The 23,250-nt window shown below is 40.9% G+C and overlaps 1 protein-coding gene across 2 annotated transcripts in view; it reads right to left on the reverse strand.

Annotated features, from left to right (window-relative positions):
- LOC144249994 (contactin-associated protein-like 3) overlaps positions 1-23,250 on the reverse strand; it is a 142,262-nt gene that overhangs the window by 45,659 nt on the left and 73,353 nt on the right. For both annotated transcript variants that reach the window (XM_077792302.1, XM_077792301.1), the window contains exons 7-11: positions 22,572-22,715; positions 13,368-13,539; positions 8,987-9,093; positions 5,797-5,916; positions 118-315 (exon numbers count right to left, since the gene is read on the reverse strand). In XM_077792302.1, coding sequence (XP_077648428.1) covers positions 118-315; positions 5,797-5,916; positions 8,987-9,093; positions 13,368-13,539; positions 22,572-22,715 — 741 coding nt within the window. The remainder of the gene's footprint in view (positions 1-117; positions 316-5,796; positions 5,917-8,986; positions 9,094-13,367; positions 13,540-22,571; positions 22,716-23,250) is intronic.

Consider the following 23,250-nt stretch of genomic DNA (forward strand, 5'->3'; position numbering starts at 1 on the left):
TGGCATCTGTTATTAGCAGTTTCTTTGATTAAAAACCATGTCCCTAGTCCTGCGCGCTGAGCATCCGTCCCGAGAGAGGGCGCCCTGCAGCGCGGTCCCAGGCGGGGTCCTCCTTACCGCGTGGGTCTGCGGGCTGCCCGGAACCGCAGCGCAGAGCCAGCTGCTGCTCACAGCGCTCCGCCAGGGCCACCGCCGCCCGCAGCTGCCCCGCGCTGGCCGCGTAGGCGAAGGTCACGGAGCGTGCGTGCCCCCGGGGGCCGCCTCCGATGGTCACCTGGTCTGGGCCACCGTGCCGCACCACCGTCCACGCGGCGTCTGCGGAGCAGAAAGGGGCAAAGAGGAGGCGTCACCGCGGGGCAGGAGTCAGGCTGCGAAACACCTTTAATTTCAGTTAATTCTTTCCGCGTTGTTATGGGTGCACTGCAGCTGAACAGGGTGGGGTTGGTGGTTACCCGTTTGTGCCTGCACCAATCTACCCAGATAATGAGGCCAATGCCACTCTTCAGCACTTCCCCTGGGTCCCCTCCTCCCCTCCTCGGGTCCCTTTCCTCTGCTTTTCATGAGATCCCCACCTCCACCTTTCTTTACCCCTCTGGCTCTCACCTATGAGAGAAAGCCTACAACCCTTGACCTTCTGAGTTTGGCTAATTTCACTTAACATCATCGTCTCTAGTTCCATCCGTTTTCCTGCAAATGACATGATTTCATTCTTCTTTATGGTCGAATAAAACTCCATTGTGTATATATATATACCTCATTTTCTGTCGCCATTCATCAGTTGACTGACACCCAGGCTGGTTCCACAGTTTAGCTACTGAGAACTGTGCAGCTATCAACATGGGTGGGCATGTGTCACTGCAGGATACTGACTTCAATTCTTCACGATGAATACCCACACGCGGTCTAGCTGGGCGTAGGGTGGTTCCATGCCTAGTCTTTGAGGAAACTCCATACTGATTTCCATAGTGGTTGTACTAATTTACAGTCCCACCAACGGTGTAAAAGTGTTCCTTCTCCTCCCCATCCTCTCCAGCATTTATTATTGCTTGTGTTCTTGATGGCTGCCATTCTCACTGCTGTGAGATGAAATCTCAGTGTAATTTTGGAGGAAAATGCAAATAAAAAACTACACGGAGATTTCATCTTAATTAAGTTTTTAATCAAAATTTGAATCACTGCGAGTTCGCAGTGAACTTTTTGCCTTGGATTTGTTTAGCAACGCATTAGCCAGAATTCAGCCTCAAAGAGAAGAATATATTGGGAGAACTGATGATTAAATTTCTGTGACTTGTCTAATAATATAATGTAAAAATCACTTTTTATATCAACACAAAAATGAGGCTAAACTGGGCATGTCCATGTATCTTTTTTGCTCAGTATTTTCCTCATCTGTGTGTTTATTTTCCTTATTATCAAATAAATTTATAAAAGATGCATTTGGGGATGATGGGACCTACAGATTGATGGAATTCCACAGGAAGCAACTTTGCTCAAAGCCTATCAACTTCTCAGTAAGCAAGCCCTGAAGAATGACATGCCTTGGGCATCCCATAGAGCGTCCAGGCAGTAATCCTGGCCATCTGTCCATCTGATGATAACTTCTGATGTATTTCTGTTGTGTTGATCACTTGAATTTGTTTTCTTTTACTTTTGTCTGTTTTTTGTGGTACTGGGGGGTTGAACCCAGAGGCACTGTACTACTGAACTAAACCTCCAGCCCTTTTATGTATGTTTACTTTGAGAAAGGGCTTTGCTAAGTTGTGCAGGCTGGCCTCCAACTTGTAATCCTCCTGCCTCAGCCTCCCAAGTCTCTGGCTATGTGCCACCACACCCAACCATTAGATTGTTTTGATAAAATAACAACAAAAAAAAAAAAAAAAAAAAACACAAAAGAGCAAACTTCCAAGGGAAGAACTTTAGGTTCTTAATGAAAGTTCCCAAGGGAACTCATACTTGATGGTGTAAAGTATCACGTAGCTGAATGGATAGTTATGGGTCAGTGGACAAGGAGCTGCTTTGAAGTCACTCCAGTTCAACTACATCAATGCTGCCTGGTCCTTTAGCTTCTAAAAAAAAGACATATTTAGTATAAGGCACACTTTACAAAGGAGTTTTCCAAACTGTAGGGATGGGGAAAATTCATATGGATATACATTTTTAAGAATTCAAAATCAAAGCAATGTAGTTGGTGTGTTTTTTGGTTTTTTTTTTTTTTAGTCCAGGAATTGACCAAAGGGATGCTTAACCACTGAGCCATATCTCAACCCTTTTTATGTTTTATTTTAAGACAAGGTCTCTCTTGAGTCGCTTAGGGCCTCGATAAGTCACTGAGGCTGGCTTTGAACTTGCGATCCTCCTGCCTCAGCCTCCCCAGTCACTAGGTTTACAGGTGTGTGCCACCATGCACAGCTATATTAGGTTTTCTATTGAGAAATCACCCTCCCATCCTGTCACATCTCAGGATTTTTAATGACTTGGTTTCCAAATGTGTGTAAGAGAAGTTTAACTGTCTTACTGCTGCTCACCATATCAAAATAACAAACCATATTCCCACCATATCAAAATAACAAACAGAGAGACAAGGAAGCCCGAAGTGTGGCTCGAACAACCCTTTGGCCATGGTTCCTGTGGAGAGCACAGTGTCCACCAAGGGACGGGAAGGACAGACAGAACCTGTGAACTGAAGGAGGGAACACAGGCTTGAATTCAATGACCGTGGCCTGCTGACCTCACAGAGGGGCCGCCCAGGTCTCCTGCAGCAATCTCAGTCCCAAGGCTCTTTCCTTTCCTAAGGTTCTCAGCATGAATTTCTTTTCATTTTAGAATCTTTAAACTCCTGGCCATCCTGTGTGCATGACTCCTACTCTCCATTCACCTTCAGGTTTCTCCTGTCGACTGGATCAAATCCACAGACACCTGACACTCAGTGGGCCTTGAAGATAATCAGTCACGTGCCATCTTGGGTCCTGAGTCTGGTTCCATGGTCCTGGGTAACTCACTTTAATAAATTTGCAGTCATGCATGATCACAATGTAATAATAGAAAAACAGGTTTGAGATCTATCTGGAAAACGGCTGTCCCAGAGAGCATCAGGAGACTTACACACCTGCAAACCTCTTCTTCCTGGTGGGATTTCTGCGGAGAAGTCGGATATGATTCTTATCTTTGCTCCTGTGGAGGTGAGGTGGGTTTTCGTTGTTGTTATGGTTTTGTTTTGTTTTTTTCTGACTTCTGTCAAGGTTTTTCTTTACCTTTGATGGCCCACAGTTTGAATGTCCGTGCCTAGGCATGGTTTTCCGTTGGCAGTGGTGGTAGCATATCCTGTTTTAGTGTTCTTTGAACTTCCTGGATCTGTGATGGGTGTTTCGACAAGAATTCATGAAAAATCCTACTGATTATTGCTTCAAAATTGGCTTCTGTTCCTTTCTTTATTTCTTCTCCTGATATGCCGTTTACATGGAAGTTACACCTTTTATAATTATATCACAATTCTCAAGATATTCTGGGTTTAGTTTTTTCAGTCTTTTTTTTTTTTTTTTTTAAATCTCTTGGCTTTTCAGTTTTGGAAATTTCTATTTTGATATCCCCAAACGTAGAGATTTCTTTCCTCTGCTATATCCAGTCTCCGAATGAACTCATCTGAGGCATGTTTTCATTTTTGTTCCAATAGTTGGATTTCTGGCATCCCTTTTTCCTTCTTTTTGAGAATTCCCTCCTCTCGGATGCATGGCTCCTCTGCTCTTGCATGCTGTCTGCTTGGTCTCTTAGACCATTAATCTGTTAGTCCCAGTGGTTTTCAGTTCCTCGTCTGCTCATTCTAACATCCCTGCCGTATTGGAGTCTGTTTCTATGGCTTCCTCTTTCTCTTTTGAATTGTTTTCTGCTGTTTGTTTTATTTTTGTTTTTCCTTGACATTTTTTCCTGATAGCCAGGGGTGATGCATTGGTGCAAGTCATGCTGCCATCAGACCTTTAGTGAATCAAGCGAGATGCAGCCAGGGGGAGGGCCTGTGTGATGCTGTCATGAGCCTGGGCCTCTGCACTGTGGCCTCAGCTCCCTCCCCAGCACCCTCAGGCATTTCCCTTTTCCTAAGTAGGCTAAACTCTGAAATAGATCCCAATAGTTTAGGCTCTGAAAACATTCTTTCTCAAGGGCAGGTCAAGGAGAATAGAATGCTCTGGTGAGTGTTTCCAAGTGATTCTTTCTCCACTTACCCTTCTGAAGCATAAGGAGATTTTCCTCCAATATCACTGTAAGACACAGGTCAAGCTCCTCACAGCGTAAGGATCCTTCTCTGACTGCAGATCTCAATTCCCACACTTGTCTCTGCAGGGACTCCAGCAATTTGTCCATCACTTTTTAGGTTTTCCCACCCAGGCTCTGGGAAGTGGTGATTCTCTGTGTCTGCCTGCTTCTCTCTCCAATAGGGGGGACAGCAGTCTGCTCTGTGACTTCACATCTTTGCTAGATCTAGGAAGAGTCATTGATTTTTCATTTTGTCCAGTTTTTTACTTAGTAAGATGGAGCGGTGACTTCCAAACTCCTTAGCAAGACAGATGGAAGCCACTGGCTCCTGAAAGCTATCACTCTACATGCATTTTTCAAGCTAGTGGAACAATTATTTGACAACAGCACCTTTTTTAATTGCTTTTGCTTAATCTGCTCTAAGCAATGCAACCTCCAGAGAGAAGATGACTTTTTCTAGGGGAGTTTAGTGATTCCTCTGTCATTAACTAGATTTTGTCATTAGATGCTTCCCTTACCAACTTCACCAAGCCTCCTTCTTCTCATCTTCAAATAATGACAAGACCCTCGCCAGTGTGACCTTGGTTAAGTCCTTTGCTATTTGCCAAGACCACATTACTGCAAGAACCCATTGTGAAGAAGCTGAACCACAGCAAGGGATCCCGGGAAAGCTGCATGACTGATGCTCTGGGTGCTGGACCCTTCTCACGTTAGTATGATTGTCGGAACCAGGGAGTTTGGGAGATGGTGAGTTTCTGTTGGTGGGACTTCTGTATTTTATATCTTCAGTGCTTTGCTGATCACGTGGTTCTAAATTTTTGGAATATTCACATTTTAAACATTCTTTGGCAATCTTCACTAAAGCATTTTTAATTTCTATGTACTTTCATTTGTTTATTTCCTTCTTTTCTAGGTGTCTGCTGGTCCATTTGGTCACTGTCCAGTTTGACGGGACTTCACAACCTTTTCTCTGCACACTAAATGAGAACTATTTATTTCACATTTCTTCTTTCCAGAGAGCTCACTGAAATTTGCTAGGGCAGATTTCTGTAAAAATTTAATTACCTAAGAGGCATTTTACAGCAACCTTCAACAATCAAGCTGTGTTCATTTGTAATAATATCGAAACCAGGAGTGGTTTTATAATATTAACACAAAGCAAATTTCTTTTATTATAAAAATTACATGCTATTGAAGATATAGATACACACATACATACATACATATCTTATTAGTACTTTTAAAAATCTCTTTTTTTGTTCTAAATTTTTAAAATATGTAAATCACAGAATCAAAGCTTTATCTGTCATCATGGTGCATATGAAAAATATGTAATTGTGACAAGTGTTGTAGTCATAGCAGAACATGAAGTTTCACCTATAACCCCACCAAGGTAAGTCAGAAATACAAGAAAGTTTTATGGACAATAAAATTAGCCAATATATCAAGTTGCATGTTTTAACAATGCTGCCAACCAGCAAATCTCTCCCTGGTCTATCCTGATCATGGGCATAAACAGTTGATATCCAGGTCTGAAGGTTATTGACGTACCTGTCATGTTGCAGTACACAAGAAACGGTCCCAGGGGGCCACTGCCATCAGCATCAATATAGTAAAGCCCAGAAGGACTCCCTCGGTGCTTGTGGGCCTCGCAGGACTGCTCATACAGCGCTGTAGGAGAACACCACCCATCAGAAGCAGAAGGGATCCCTCAATTGGTTTAATTAGTGTCCAGAGGTTTCCATTTCTGAATTACAGACACACGATACATATTACCTGACATCATTTTTATTAGTTTGCATGACATTATATTTGATTAGGTAGAAGACAGAAAGGTGACGTATTATAAATTAAATTTACTTTCACTAACAAAGGAGAAGGACGGTAGCAAGTCAAGATGGATTTAAGTGTTGAACATCGTTAGGTGCTGAATAAATATTTGGCATATAGTTCTATTTGAAGAAAAAGGAAAAAGTGTACTGGTGACTAAAACGAAGAATTTCATGGGAATGTGAGGTCACTGGGCAAGGTCTAGGGATTGTAGTTTCAATACGTAAATGTTCTCTTGCTTTTGAGCAAGGAAGATGAAGATTCTGAAGCCTAGTGTCAAAGATTTAAAGGGGCATTTTAGAGAAATCTGTGAATCTGAATCCTGTCTGCTGTGGATTCATGATTCTATTCAAATTCCCTTCCTTACAGAACAGCTTAACCTCCGCCAGCAACCTGATACCTTCCAACAAGTCATGCCACTTCCAACCCCCTCATGGTTTAAAGCTATAAATTCACTGCCATTTAGTAAAACCTCAGGATACATTTTTCAAGATTGCTTAAATCTGTGTTTTCCTGCACTGCAATTCTAATTAGCTCCCAATCTGCGTTATTTTCTTTGTTCTTGATGAGGTTGACTTATTCCAGGTCCACAGCAAAGCCCAAGGAAGGGGATGAGAGTTATTCTCTCTCATTTTGCAAAACAGGAAGAAAAAAACTTTGCAAGAGGACATCTTAAATCTAAGCAACCTTAAGGTAAATACAACCAGCTGTCAAATGAGAATGGCCCCACGGTAGATGGTCCAAATCAACAGAGTTATTTAACAAACTTCTTAGATGAAAACACAAACAGGATAGATTGCTTTTCTGTCATTCTTTCCCACTTGTATGTTTATTTAAATGCACAAATTTATAAATGCCTGCTCGGATTCATTCATATTAATGACAATGATTAGACCTACAGAGTGAACAAATCAGGAGAATTCTTGTTTTATGTGAACTTCTTGACTTAATCGACAATGTGTACACATATAATTATATGAGTGTCCCAAACAAAAATGACCTGTTTTAACTCTAAGCAGTCTTGTCTCACGGTCCTTGACTGTGGGCTTGGTGAAATTTCACCTTTGCTTGGTGTACCTGTTTGGAAGCCACAATTATGGAGAACCACAATTAGCAACCATATCATTACATCAGAGTGAAATCTGAATAGCTCCTCTTCAAATTTCTGATATTTTCCCTCAGATTTGCTCTGAGTTACATTTGCAGCAGAGATGGCCATGGACTGTCTGCTCCCTTGAGAAGCTCTTGTCTAGATCCTCAAGCTGGGAGCACAGGATTCTCCCTAAGCCTCATTTGCATGCAGAGAGCAGAGTTAATAACACTCCACACCCTGCCTTCCTGTTACAGTTTTTATAAAAATCAAATTAAAGAAGTCACAAGAAGTTGCTATAAGTTTCAAGTAGAACCTCAGTGCAAGGGAGTCGAAGTGATGATTTCCTGTCTTACACTGTTTCTTTAAAGACCCAGGGAAGGGCAAATTGTTTGCAAGGAGACGTGGAGAAATGTCAGCGGAGATGCACAGAAAGAAGAGAACTTTAAAAGTTCAAACAACAACAACAACAACAAAAAAGGGTGTGTGTGTGTGTGTGTGTGTGTGTGTGAGAGAGAGAGAGAGAGAGAGAGAGAGAGAGAGAGAGAGAGAGAGAGAGATTTTCAGGGCTTCTGGCATGTTCTAATCATTAACAAATTAGTGGTCAATAAACTAGTCTGGGCTTTAAAAGATAGAGGATGATTCTTCACTAAAGACAGATGACGTCTACTCAGGAGAGGCAGTATAGACAAGTTATAGCAAGTCACCTAGAAGTGCTTCCTACAGTGTCCATTAGGAGCACGTGCAAAGCTGGTTCAAACAGACCTCTGGGCCCCCTCCCAAGAGATTCAGGTCCAATAGGTTTGGGTGAGACCTGAGGTTCTTTATTTGTAACACGTTCTCAGTGACTCTGAAGCTTCTGGTATGCGGAACACCCTTCAAATGCTGGAGCTAAGGATCTAGAGCCTACTTCCTGAAGTTCAAATCCTCAGGGTGCCTTTAAGTAGCCTGAAGGTCAAGCTACTTGACCTCTCTCTGTCCTCAGTTTGCAATGAGGATAATAAGAGCACTTTATTCTTGAAGCTGCTTTAGGGTTAAATGAGTTAATTCATGCAAATCACTATTTGCATGAGGATAGATATATTTATGTACTCCATAAATGCAGACTTTTATAATTATTCACTTATAATCATCATTACCACCAAAGAAAATTACAGTTGTAAGAGACCTTAAAGGTCTGCTAGTTTTTAGCTGATATAATTGCCTCTTCTATAATTTCCATCCCGTTATTTTTTGAACTTAATTTTATTACATTTAATAATAAATGTTGAAAGCCAGGCAACTGAGTGTTTTTCTACTTTTCTTTGATTAAAAGGATTCTCAATTGAAACTACAGCCCCACTCAAGGAAAGGGATGCGTTGTGACATCATGCATTCCTGATTTAATCTAGCTTAATTTTCCTCTTTACTTTTATTCTACCATACCTAATTCATCATATTTACCAGCTTCTTTTGTGTAACCGACTTAGTACTCCATATTTCTGTACACTGTCTCAACACCCTTGTATTAAATGAGCTTGGGGTTGGGGGCCAGGCTCCGTGGTAGAGTGCTTGCCAGCATGCATGAGGCTCTGGGTTTGATCCCCAACATGGTGGGGGATAACTAATTAATGATAAAATAAAGTGAGGTGGTTTAAATGTAATCTAGAAATTAACTATTATTAAATACTTATTAATTGATAATATTAATGATTAATTAATAATTAATAAAGACTTATTTGAATATGTGATCTCAGAGATGCAGGCACACGTAAACAATGAATGAAAAGGAAAGGAAGTGACAAAGACACAGAAGTGAGGACAATGAGGTGGAAGGCTTACGGGAATGGCAGGTCTCTCCAGTGTAACCCGTGCCCTCGCAGTTGCAGGAGAAGGTGTCCCAGGACTGGGCACACGCACCCCCATGTTCACAGAAGCTGGGCAGGCATCTGTAAGGAAACAGATAAGGCTGTATTCTCCTTGGTCAGTCTGCATAAAATGAAAACCCTCTTTACTAAAAATAGATTAATGCAAAAGTACAACATACCCAAGAAAATGCCGTGTTACTAGTGATTTGTCATCGAGATTTTCTGGTCATCATGATACATTTATTTAAATACATTTACTGGCCTATAACTGATCATTATGTATCTTTGACAACTTTCAACACGTCATATTTTTTTTTTCTGTTGTGACAAAATACTAACTTAATGTGTGGCTGGGAAAATCAATTACAGATATAAAATGTGCCACGCACTATACTACATTGTGGACATTTTTCAAAGAAGAGGAGACAGAGAAGGAGGAGAGAGAGAGACAGGAGCACCTTCCATCCTAATGCAACACAGCTCCAGGAATCGTGAAGAACATTTAACTTAGGTCCACGTGTGGCCCTTTAGATTTAGAACGGGTGATCAATTAATGGTAGATTTAACAATGTTAAGATCTATCGTAGATTCCATGCCGTATCTATAAAATTGTCCATGGCTTTAAATTTTTATTTTTAGAAATAGAAAAGTTTACCCTAAAGTACATGGGGAGTCTCTGGGGACCCCGAATAGCCAACCCAATCGTGATAGAGAACAGAGTGGAGTTCTCGCACTTTCAGAGCTTTCTGGATTCTGTTGCATCCCACTGTAAAGCTGTGAGGCTGTTCCAGCCTACTGGCCTCCAGGTTCTTAGAAGAACTTGGAGAAGGGTGCTGGGTGAACGGGCAAGTTTCTAAGCATAGCGGGGAGATTCCAGGGACAAATGGTGGCCTCCCAGAGGCTGGGTTGGGATCTGCCCCTGCCCACCTTGTCCCCTGGCTGAGAATGCTGCACTGTAGGCCCAGAACTTGGAGGCCAAGGCTGCGAGGGGAAAAGCAGTGTGTACTGGAAAGGCAGGTGTAGGGGAGCTAGGATCTGGCCCTGCCTGCAGGGGCCCAGAGCAGGAGCAGGAGGGGGGTGGGGAGGAGGGAAGTGAGACCTCCTGCTTGTGGCTGGAGGACCAAGGCCAGGCAGGAAGCTACCATGTGGACACTGGCAGGAGTCTCCAGGGGCTTCGAAGGGATCCTTCGAGGACACTGAAAGGGTTGTGGAAGAAGAGATCACGTAATTACCTGCCTGTGCCCCCAGCACCCCCGCACCCCCGCACCCCAGCAAAGTACCACAAGTTTAAGGTCAAGATTTTGACTAATTACCTCAAGTTATGGAGAGTTTGGTCTAAGAGGAGAATAATTATGGGAAATCAGAGTCACAATTTTCAAATATTTCAAGGGTCAAAGTATGACAGGGCCCCAGAGCCATGAGTCGGTGTCAGATGGACAGGTAAGAAGGTGGGAGGCCGGGGTGGGAGAGGCCCATTGGCAGGTGTCCTCCTCCCCTTCCCCTTCTCCTTGCCCACGGCCCTCTTCCCCTCCTCCTTAACCTCTGGATCATTTTAAGATCAACCTGACGAGAAGATTCCACAAATCATAAGAAGATTGCAAACCACTGCTGATAATGTAGTTTTACTTAAAATATCTTAGAAGAACTATTAAGTGATCAGAAACATATGAACAGGCTCATCGTGATTTTTTCAACTAAACATGTCAATAATTTTACTTGTAGTTCAGAGAAGCCACCCAGAGTAAAGGAGACTAATGCTGGAGAAAGCGTGCAGAGGTGAGGTCAAAGGTGGGGAGCCTGTGCCACCTGGCAGTTCTAGTGGGGAGGTAGCAGGCCTTCCTGTTCAGAGAGCTCCGGGTGCCTGGACCATGACACAGGGCATGGAAGGCAAAGGTGGACTTTTTTTTTTTTTTTTTTTTTTTTTTTTTACGCTAAGGTCCTGAGATTCTGAAGGAAGAGGCCGTGCTCTGCAGCATGTCATCCTGAGTACACGTGGCTGTTTTTTGCTTCGCCTAAAATTTTGGTAAAAGAAGGTGACTTCATATCCCATATCTTTAGTAGGCTTTTTTAGCTTTGGTGTTTGAAGAACAAATTTTTATTTTGTGAATTAAAATAATTTTTAATTCCCCAAAAGGGTGAGAGAGGTTCATAGACCTGTGTTCAAGATATTTAGAAGTGAGTTTTCAGGATTTCCAAACTGAATGAGAAGGGAAGTAGCAAAGCTCTTTTACTCTTTAGAGTATCACATGGTAGCACCAGGTTTCCCATTTTTACTGCTTATGATATGTAGTTGTTTTAAAAACATCTGCTTGAATCAAATGTATGAAATATGATATGTCAAGAGCTTTGTAATGTTTTGAACAACTAATAATAATAATAAAAAAATAAAAACATGTTGAAGGGCGAGACTCTATACACTGACCCAAGAATGAAATAGTGGATAACCCAATGTGTAATCTCATTTGAAAAGTGTTCCTTAAAACCCTTCTCTGAGCCAGCATGGTGGTAGACACCTGTAATCCCAGTGGCTCAGGAGGCTGAGACAGGAGGATCGTGAGTTCAAAGCCAGCCTCAGCAAAAAGTGAGGCCCTAAACAACTCAGTGAGACCCTGTCTCTAAATAAAATACAAAATAGGGCTGGGGATGTGGCTCAGTGGTCAAGTGCCCCTGAGTTCAATCCCTGTTACCAAAACAACAAGGATAACAGCCACAAACCCTTCTCTGAAGTGGTTATAGCGCACAGTGGCTGAGGCAGCACATCATGGCGGAACACATGACAGAGGGAGCTGCTCGCCTCATGGCAGCCAAGAAGCAAAAAGAGGAAGGGGTGGGTCCCAACTTCCCCTTCCAGGGCATGCCCCCAGTGACCTAACTTCCTCCCTCTAGGCCCCACTTCCTGAGGCCATTAACACATCCAAACCGTAGCACTTCCCCACAGATAAGATGTGAACAGATCACATCTGGGGTCCTTGACAAGGTATCAATGACTTACAAAAGGAGAAAAATCACACACTTGCATCACAGCTGAGCTGACTGTCCTCAGTCCTCACAGTGAGAGCCCTGGGATACCACCCCGTGAGCCTCTGTTGGCTGAGGGTCCTGCATCTTGCCTGGTGAGCTGGCACCCAAAGAGCAGGTGACCAGCTCCATGGCAGATCTCCAGACACAGGTGACCAGCTCCCAACCACCATCCCCATGACACAGCCTGGTCCCCTCCACGCAGTCCTAAGTCTCTGCCAAGAATTCCAACCCCACAGGCAAAAGTAAGAGTTATTGGGACAATTGTTTTGTGATACACTCTTCCTCTTTGACTCGCTGTTTTCCTACAAATCAACAGAAGTTTCAAGGGGGAAATTATTCTTGGTTAAATCAAGTTCTTAAGTAGTGAAAATTTCAATCCATAGAAATTATGTTCTTTTAAAATATCACTATGCTTTGTAAACTGAAACAAGTTTAGGGGGAGAAGACAGTTTTATGGCTAATGTTTAAAGCAGAATGACTAACGAACTACTGATGAAGTAGAAGGCAGTAAGTTTGGACATTCTAAAATTTGTATTAACTTTTTATTTTTAATCTATAGCATTAACTCTTGGCTTTATTTTATTTTAATTGACATTAAAGCTGTATAGGTTGGTGGGGGTACCATGTGATGTTTCCACACTTATAGTTACGTGTCATAATCTGCATTGATTTATTGATGGCACATGCCAAGGGGAAGGCAATAAGGCATTTCATACAGAGAAATATCATTCTTATAAGTGATTATAACTTTTCAGCCAAAAGAGTAATAGAGATAAGGCATAATAACTAGCAGTATGAACGGTGTGAATGCTTAATTGTTAAAAATTAAAATATTTTTCTTGTAGTCTCCATCTTTCACTGAGTTTGTCATTACACAACTCTCTTCACCAACCTCTGTGGTGAAGTTCCAGAGATTACTGCATATCTGCTCTATGGAAGAGATTTGGTATCTGGTAGCTGACACCACAAATGAAAACAACAGTGACTTGTCCAGACACACTGCCCCTCAGCATGGCCACCCACAAGTGGCATGGTGGCCAGCACTGGGTCCATGACTAAGAGCCCAGTAACATGGGGCCATTTTTAATTAAAATTCCTAAGGTATACATACGCCTTTTTATAAAATGCTATCATTGGACAAACACAGTTTATACAGCTAAAAATGAAGGTTTTGAATCCTCACTGTAATATGACTATTTTATTCCCTGCAGAAAGATAGTAGATAAAAAGAGAGAATAAGATAAGAGAATGAAATTCACTTTTTCCCCATGTGTCTGCCTTTGTTTCCTTTTAGCTTTGGAGGCACCTGCTGAGATGACCCCGGAGGGCCCTACCTGTCGGTGATGCTGCAGGCGTCTATCTGAAGATCGCTGAAACTCCCCAGCGCCCCCTGCTGGACCGAGATGGGATCCACCACTGTGCCACCAATGGAGATGAGCCTCAGGCACCCCTGAAACCCTCCCAGAGGACTTGCACATCCAGAGCCTGAGCTGTTGTCGGGACAGCCTGCACACAGAGACAAAGACAGGAGGAAATCCACAACGTCACCAAGCTAGTCCACAGCATTTAGTCTGAGGACTGCAGCTTCCCTGTTTATGGATTCTTGAAGAATGAATTTTGATAGGAGGTGACACATGACATCACTCACTAGATAGGTGAGAAGGACACAAGTTAGAGTTGATCAAATGTTGGATAATACCTGGAATTCAGAAGTTTAAAAAGTGTGTGTGGGGGGTTAAGATTTAAAATTCATGACAAGGAATTATTGCACATCAAAAAGAAGAGATGTTTGACTTTTAAAATTTCATCGAAGAAGAAATAATAAATTTTGGCATCATGTAGCATTAGTAAGAGAAAATAAAATGAAGGTGAAGTTAAAATAAGTCAAGTCATAGCCCGTATTTCATGTAAGAGCCTCTGTATTTGTGAAGTGTGGAAAATGCTACTTAAAAATATAGTTGGATGCTCCTATGTGTCTAAATATGTTTAATATCTACCCTGGAGGTGTTTTTTTGTGTTAGAATGTGTGTGCATTTGAGAATATTTTAAAACTAGTTTTATGTTGACTGAACAGAAATATTTAGATGGGCTTTTCTACTAACAGTATTTAGTGCTTTGGTCACATATATAACCAAAGACTACATTCTAGTGTTAACAACTTAGTACAAAAAGAAAAAGGAGACACCTCACTTCTAGGGCACATCATGATAAATAAAAGAACAGTATAGGCTGTTCCATGAGCGAACAGAAATTAAACAGACACTTGACCATTTCCAATATAATAAGTTAAATGTTAAAAGTCTCATCACACCCATCAACTAACGTACAAATGGTGATGCTTATGATATAATTTACCTTGACCGTGTGGGCTTTGTGGAAGAGAAATACTTACATTAATAAGTATGAGCAAGACCACAACTTTGATTTGAATTAGGCAATATTACCCACACATAAATTCAAACATGTAGAAAATTAGTGATCTGAACTCTCCCACCATCTGCTGAGTTACAGTACATAACTTGATAATGGAACTTAGATTCACGTGTTGCCAGATTAAGAGAAGGGATAAAAGTGCACACTACTATTAAAGAAAGGAAAGCATTACAAAGGGACTTGTTGCAGAATCAAATTACAAGGCATTTATCTAAAACAAGAGTCTGCAAATGTTTTCTGTAGGAGGCCAGGTAGTAATGCTTAAGGTTCTGAGGAGCACAATATGATCTCTATCAAATATTCTCCTTGCTTTTTCTTTTCCTGAACAACATTTTAAACATATGAAAAAAATCTTTGCTTTGGCCTATATAATAAGTCATGGGTCTTAGATGATCTAAGTCTGATTCAGTAAATATTTTAACTTGTGAATATTAAATGGGTGCCTCATTTCTTAACAGCATAATGCCAAACAAATCATAAATCAAATTAACAATTTTGGTTGTGTTTCATGAGATTTTAGCTTTTGAAATTTTTTATTATTTGCCCTATTTTTAAAAAAACTTGTTTGTGTTGATTGCACAGCATTATTCTTTTCAAGCTTATGGAATCTAATTTCTTTATTTTTTCCATCATTTAAATATTAGGTATTACCAAGTGCATGCCTATAATTCCAGCAGCCTGAGAGGCTGAGGCAGAAGGATGATGAGTTCAAATCCAGCCTCAGCAACTCAGCAAGGCCTGAAGCAACTCAGTGAGACCCTGTCTCTAAATAAAACACACACACACACACAAAAGGGGTGGGGATGTGGCTTAATGGTTCAATCTCTAGTACCTCCCCCCAAAAAAGTAAATGCCATAGCTCTATGGGTTCTAGATTGATCAGTAACTTGGAATTTATTTCTTTATTTTACCAGTGTGACCAAAGGTACATTTATTTTCTAGCTTTTTATCATGGATTATTTAACATCTGTGTATTACTCAAGAACTATAATTCAAATAAAACCTCAAAGTGTCAAACTTAATTCAACAACTGCTTGAAAAAAAAAGAATTAAAGAATGATTACAGAACATAGGTGGTTTTCATTCATCTGCCTTTGACTTTATGTTATCAATCACTTGTACAATTTCAAAGAACAGGCAATGAAGATTCTTTTTATTGGAATCAAGGAATTAATTCAATCAATGAATGGAATGGAATAAAATCCTCTTAAAGCTTACAATGCACAATGTTTTGAGAAGAATCTGGAGTTGGGCACTGGAGTGCATACCTGTAATCCCAGCAACTTGGGAAGCTGAGGCAGGAGAATCACAAGTTCAAGGCCAGCCTCAGCAACTTAGAGACCCTGTCTCAAAAATACAAAATAAAAGAGACTGGGGATGTAGCTTAGGTGGTAGGTGGGAGAACACTCCTAGGCTCAATATTCAGTAGTAGTAGTAGTAGTAGTAGTAGTAGTAGTAGTAGGATCATGTGGTCTTCAATGTATTAAACTGGGTAATGAACATTAGCTGTACCAGAGGCTATTTCTATGTTAAGAAATGATCTATTTCTAATTCATGTGCATCAAGTCAACTTAACCACTTTACATTGTAAAAATGGCTAAATCTATTGTTTTCCAAGGTTTACATTCAAATGGGTAAATTCAGTTAAATAGGCATGCATAGAGAAAATTCAAAATTTACTAAAAAAACCAGACAAGCTCAAGAATATTTATAAAAGTAATTTTTATATAATTTTATAAAAGATAAAAGCAGAGAGGACAATTGTCTAACAATAGTCAAATTAAAGAGCAGAGGTAATAAATAAGATAGGTATATGCATGTAATGGGATAGGTACATTCTTTTGAAAAATATTAAATATTTTCTAAATATTTTTGTAATGATCTTGGTAAAAATAAATACTATTATGACATAAATAAAAGTAACAAGCATGTATTACATTAGCACATATATATTTATAGAAATGTGCTCTTGAATGCCTGGGCATTATTACAACTCACAGGCAGAATGTTAAACTGTAAGTGGTGATACAGTATTCACTGTTTGACAAATAATCTCCTGTAGTTAATTTTATTTGATATCATAAAGAGTTTGGATGGCATTTTCCCTCCTACCTGTCAGAGCTTCATAAACCCTTACTTTTAAAGTGATAGTTCTTGGCTTTATGGACTATTTGCAAAATAATTTGCCCCTTAGGGTTGTTATAAAATCTATCACATGAAGCAACATCCTAAGCAACTTTGATCAGGTGTGCACTCCTCAGAATGGGAGGGAAAAGAAGAACCAGAGCTTCACAGGTGGACAGTGTCCTGCACTCCCTCTGAAGGTGCTCACAGGATGGTCCATGTTGGAACTGTGGGATGCATGACGTGTGGGCTTGCCGTCAATTTTAAGGATGAATTTTCCTTTCGTATTGCATTCTCTCCATCAAAACAACTCCAGGAAGAAAGTGGAAGATGCGACGCTGTCCTGAAGCCATCAGCAGCGGGATCACTGATTGGCAAGTACCTCTTACTATTGGCAATTTGAATGACATGAGGAACTTCCATGTGAACATCCCCAAGATGAAGATCTATCACACCTTCCTTAGCCTCCCTTCTCTGAGCTCCCTCTCCAAGGCTGTAATGTTTTCTAGCTCCACTCAAAGAGCCGGCAGATATTCTGCTTAGGAAAGGCTGCCATGTTCCTTGATTTAGTAAAACGTTTCCCTTTTTATTCCTTAGCCATAAAGGAAAGTTGCAATCACTGGTAAAGTTAAACTATTAGTCACTTTGGACAAAACAGGCTTTTCATTTATCAGATGAAAGAAATACCTAAGATATTCTAGAGAAGCCAAGGCTCTGGGAAACATATGTACCATGCAATAAAACAGGAAAAAAAATAAGTAATCATGATCATCTATCATGTGACTGTCCTATGGAGCAGCGTGATGAAGGGAAGCTCCATAAAGGGTGGCCAGTTTAAAATTGTCCCCACACATGACCCTTTAATGAAGCTTATCTGGTAGACATGCATTTCAGTTCATAATTCCCAATCTCTTTTTATCATCCCCATTAAAAACGAAGTAAGCCAGCATGGTGACTGTAGTTAATAATGCTGTGTTATTTACTGGGAAGTTGATGAGAACAGATTTTAAGTGTCCTTAGTCCTCTTGCCACACACAAGTGGTAACTGTGAGTGGTGGGATGGATGTGTTAATTAATCTGACAGTGGTAATCCGTACATGATGTATATTTATATTATGTGTACCTTACACACACACACACATATGCATGTGTGTGTGTGTGTGTGCATAATTTTTGCTAACTAAATATTTTTTAAAAGAATTTAAAAATCAAGGGGCTCCTGGCAGAGTGGCAGCAGCAGGGTACTGAGGCCTGAATCGGACCTCCGTAGGCCAGCTGCACAGTAGTGTGCAGGGGCCCAGGAGGAAGCAGCAAGTATCTCTAGCTTTGCAGGTGGATCATCCAATGCTCCATCTCCACATGGTGTCTCTCTGGATGTTCTCCCTCTGTGTTTCTCTGTGTTCTCATTTCCCTTTTTTATTTTGGCTCTAGGGATGGAACCCAGGGCCACTTAACCACTGAACTATGTCCCCAGCCCTTTTTATCTTTTATTTTATTTTAAGTTGCTTAGGGCCTCATTAAATCTCTGAGGCTGGCCTCAAACATGCAATCCTCCTGCCTCAACCTCCCAAATTGCTGGACTATAGATGTGCACCACCCTGCCTGGCTAGCCCCCCTGCTTTTTAAAAATAAGGACACCTATCGTATTAGATTGGAGGTCATTTTAATGACCTCATTGGTTTAAATTTAAGTTTTTAAAAATCAATTGTACTTTTTGTTGTTATGTAAATTTGTTCATATCTATGAACTTCAATATGACATTTCAATTCATGTGTACACTGGGTAATGAATGATCAACTCAGGATAAATAGCATGTCCATCGCCATAAATTTTTATCATTTCTTCTGGGTGAGTACATTTAAAATCTCCTCTCTGTTCTGAGATATGCAATGCACCCGTTGACTATGCTCATCCTTGCCCCCAGGCTCCAGTCACCATTATTCTACTCTCAACTTCTATGAGATCTGCTGTTTTAGATTCACAAGAAAGTGAGATCATGCAGTGTTTGTCTTTCTGTGCCTTGCTTATTTAACATAATGTGCTCCAGGATCATCCATGCCATAGGAAATACCAGATTTCACCATTTTTTGCACCTGAGCATTATTCCATTGCGTTTATATACCATTTTTAAAAAATCATTTATCTGCGGATGGACAACTGGGTGGATTCCAGATTCTGGCTGTTGGGAACAGTGTGTGACACCCTTGTGAGTGCAGGTGTCTCTGACACACAGATGGCATTTCCTTTGGCTATAAGCCCAGGAGCTGGGTCATAGGTAGCTCCGGTTCTAGTCTCTTGAGGAACGGCCACACTGCCTTCCCTACTGGCTGTGCTAATTGACATTCCCACCAACAGAGCATGACTGGCTCCACCCTCACCAGGGAAGACCTATTTCCAGATATGGTCATAGTCTGAGCTCCCTGTGAATATGAGGGAGAGACAAGCCAACCCATCTCATCGCCTCTGAAGAAAATAGGATTTTACCTGTGCACGTGCCCACTTGGGTTGTGGTTGCTGTGTATCTATTTCAAACGGTTATTGACACTTCCTATATGTTTGGATCAAAGGTTCAGCCTCACCATTTCTAACACTTTGTCTGCTCTATGGCTCATGCTCATGTTCTTATGTTAGCTCTGAGGACACCCATCATTTAAATAAAACAGAACAAAACCATTGTTCTGACATTTTAACTTTCTGTTGAAAGACTGAGGAGTTGTAGGGATGAGATCCAGTTTCCTTACTGGTCAGCAGGGGCCTCTTGGATCCTTCTGGCTGTCTGTTTTCCTAGTCACATTGCTGGACCCATCTTCTAAACCAGCAACAGCACAGACGTCTATTTCTAATCTGCCTGACTCTTCTGTCACACCTCCCTTGGGCTTCTCTGCCACCAACCAGAGTCAAATCCCCAAGTGCTCTTAAGATTCCATTGAGCCTGGAGAATTCAGGACCATGTGCCCATGTCAAGGTCTGTAACCTCAATTACATCTGCAAAGTCTTTCCCACCATGTAACACGTTCATGGCTTCCAGGGATAAGGGCAGCTCTGGGGGGAGCTTTGCCCACCCAAAATGTTCACACATTCCTTCATGAAATGCCGTTGGCTTTCATGTATTTGTCTATTGAGACACATCAAATCTTTCTGAAGGAAATGGGAACGGGTATGAGCACACGTTCTCAGAAAGTGTCCCATTTCACATTTCCTATTGTCTGTTTGGTGGATTCTCTCTGGACCTTTTCCATCTGGGCTAACAGTTGTGCAAACAAAGCCACTTGGATCACAATTCTGTCATCTGCTCTCATTATACAGATTTTTGTCCTCATCTTCACAGAGTATCCCTGAACAGTTTGTTGTTCATCTGCACTTGGTTGGAAAATTTTTTTATCAGAGATAATTATTTGACAATATCACATCTTTTGAGAGCAGACGTAAGGGGTATCTTGTAACTCATACTTGGAAATCCTAAATTTAGCCTCATCCTCAACATGCAAAACTCCTCAGATGGCTAACAATCTTGGACCACCATTCCTATAGCTAACTGAGCGTGGTCCCAAAGGTTGGCATGTGTAGCGGCAATTTCTATTTATTTATTTAGAGGACTCCTTATATTATCATCCATTCAAGATCAATCAAGATGCTAATTCCTCGATGTCTTGAAACTGAAACTCCTTTTGTTTACCCAGAGAAGTAGAAGTATAGATACATGTGTACAACTGTTAAGAGGTGAATTGAGGAAAAGTAAAATGCGAAGTGTTTTATTTGAGCTAAGAGCAATTCTCTAGTGAGGCAGCTATAAAAGGGAGTTGATTCTGCCATGAGGGTGGAATGGGAAGGCTTTGTCCTCCAACATGGAAGTGAGCATCTGCTTTCTGTACACACACACACACACACACACACACACGCACGCACACCAATTGTTTGGTTATACAACTGCCTATTTGGTATACCGTGCTGGAAAATCCCTGTGTACATAAGTTAGTTGGTGGCTTCTGATCTATTAACATCAGTTTTGAATTTTTGAAAGACAGGCATTTACAAGAAATAAACCAAGTTAAATTTTGCCTTATGTTTGCAAATCAAACACGGTTAAGGTCACTTATGAAGCCTAACTAGCTTTGTTTGCTCAGGGATTTTTCTAGATTATTTCAATTTACTGTAACAGTATAAATATACACTCTGGCACAAAACAGCTTAGTGGAGTCTTTAATATATGTGGTTTTTGTTTGAAAATGTACATGTTCAATGTGAAACACACACACAGGTGGGTCGAAGGCAATTGTGGAGTGTATGCAAAGAGTTTTTCTACTAGGTCTATATTCCTGAGTATATGTGATTCTTCATTTTGTAGGAAAGGAGAGATGGGTGGGGTGTAGCTCAGTGGTAGGATGCTCACCTAATATGCACAAGCCTTGGGTTTGATCCCCAGGACCTCAAAATTAAAAAGGGAAAGAAAAGGAAAGGAGGGTGATGTAGTTCTGTGGAGCACTCCAGTGAGGACCACACCTGGTTGCATTAGTTACGTGGCCCTGGGTGTTGGGGTATCCACCAACTGTATGGTGAGAAGTGCGTCCACATTCCCTGGAATCTCCTCCTGGGTTGAAAGCTCTCTTACTCCAGAATAAGTTTCCTTTCCCATAGGTAGTTTTCTTTCCCATAGTTTTTTTTTTTTTTTCCCCCATAGATGGTGTCACTGTGACATGGGGACAGTCCTGCCATGCACAGGTATCTGTGTTCCTTTGTGTGGCTTCCACCTGTTTCTCTTCTCTTGGCGTTCCGGGTATACTAGCCTAATCTAGAAGGCACATCACATCTCACAGAAGCATCTAGGATCCACGACATTGCTTTTAGTGTTTCTTTTAATAAAAAAAAAATTTATAAAAAAGCAAAATTTCCTTCTGAGTCATAGATCTGTGCTGTCCATCAGATACCTAAATCAGTTCAGATGGCGACACTGAACACCACCAACTGAGGCTACTTAACGTCGCACAGTTCTGGAGAGGGGCGAGTCCAAGATGAGGGCCATGGGAGACGTGGTGTGCAGAGGGCCTGCTTTCTGGTTCACAGGCGGCCACCCTCCTGATGGGTCCTCACACAGCCGAAAGAGGGCTAGAGAAGTTTCTGGGGTCCTTTTATGAGGGATCCCAATCCCATACTTGAGGTTCCACACTTATGACTTAATTATCCTCCCAAAGTTAAGATTTTACCATATGGATTTAGAGAGGATATAAATATCTGGCCCTTTGCACCAATTGCACTACGGCTACATTTAGTATACTTGTGTCCTATTTATTCATTTTTGTTTATTATTTCTGATGTTCAAAAAAATTCTTTATAATATATTTTATACTTCCTATTACTCCCTTCCTATTAAAAAACATCTATTTATCCATTTATAAACTGAGCTGTAAAAATGATTAAATAATATGAGTTGAAGTATATGTATCATAAGATTTTAAGTAAGCCAATGACTTTGGTCAATATGATTTATTTGATTTTTTAATACTTATTTTTTTAGTTGTAGTTGGACACAATACCTTTATTTTATTTATTTATTTTTATGTGGTGCTGAGGATAGAAACCAGGGCCTTGCACATGCTAGCTGAGCCACACCCCAGCCTGATTTATTTGATTTTTAAAAGCTCTTAGAAGTCTAAAATCATCTGTTGTAGAGAATTTGCTTATGACATTTGCCGTCTGAAAAAATTCCACTTGTTTCCTGTTTACTGCTTGTAGCTAGCATGTATTTTCTTTTAACATTATGTGAAATTATGAGGTCACTGAAACAGTAAGTAAAATTACTGGAAGGATTGATTTTTGCATCAGTAAGATTAAAAAAATTAAACTTTTTAGATATGTTATAGAAGGAGAGAGATCATTTCTTAATATGAACTGATTTAAATTGACAAGAGACCCTGGATGCAGGCAGGGCAGTAAAGATTAAAGATGGTTCCACTGTCCCCTGTAGTTGACCTGCCTTCACTTACCTCCAAAATAATAGGTGTTGCTGGAACCCGTCAGCCCCGTCACCAGTGGTTGGAGAGCCATGTCACTGTCCACCACCACACTCAGGTGGTTCCATTTGGCAGACAGGGACACAGAGTGCCATTGCCCATCATTGAGCCCAGCACCTGGAGGGAAGGTCGGTGAAAGGCAACGATGAATTATGAACTTTGTAAACACTTGAAAACAATTTTTCAGACCACTGAATCAGCCCAGCGAGAGCAGTATTTACATGTTGATATATCACGGGGAAAAGGAAAAATTAGCCACCTTTCTTTAATGAAAGGATTTCATTTATTTTGACCAGAGCACACAGGTGAAAAATATTACTCCTTCTAAGGAGTCACTTAATAAATTCTGATAATGTGCTTAAAGTAGCACCTTGAATTTAATGACCAGACATACATGCCCAAAGTCTTTACCCATGGGATTCAAAATGCAGTTTATAAGGTTCAGTCTTCAAAGGGAATATTTACTTGCTTCACTAAATCTAATAAAAATAAATATTCTCAAAGAATCAGGAGATAATTGTTGAAATTAAGTCAATAATAATTGTAGCCAGGTGTGGTGGCACATGCCTATCATCCCAGTGACTCAGGAGGCTGAGGCAGGAGAATCACAAGTTCAAGACCAGTTTTAGCAACCTAGCAAGGCCATAAGCAA

Source organism: Urocitellus parryii, chromosome 13 (genome assembly GCF_045843805.1).
Source record: "Urocitellus parryii isolate mUroPar1 chromosome 13, mUroPar1.hap1, whole genome shotgun sequence".
In the NCBI taxonomy this organism is placed as follows: Eukaryota; Metazoa; Chordata; class Mammalia; order Rodentia; family Sciuridae; genus Urocitellus; species Urocitellus parryii.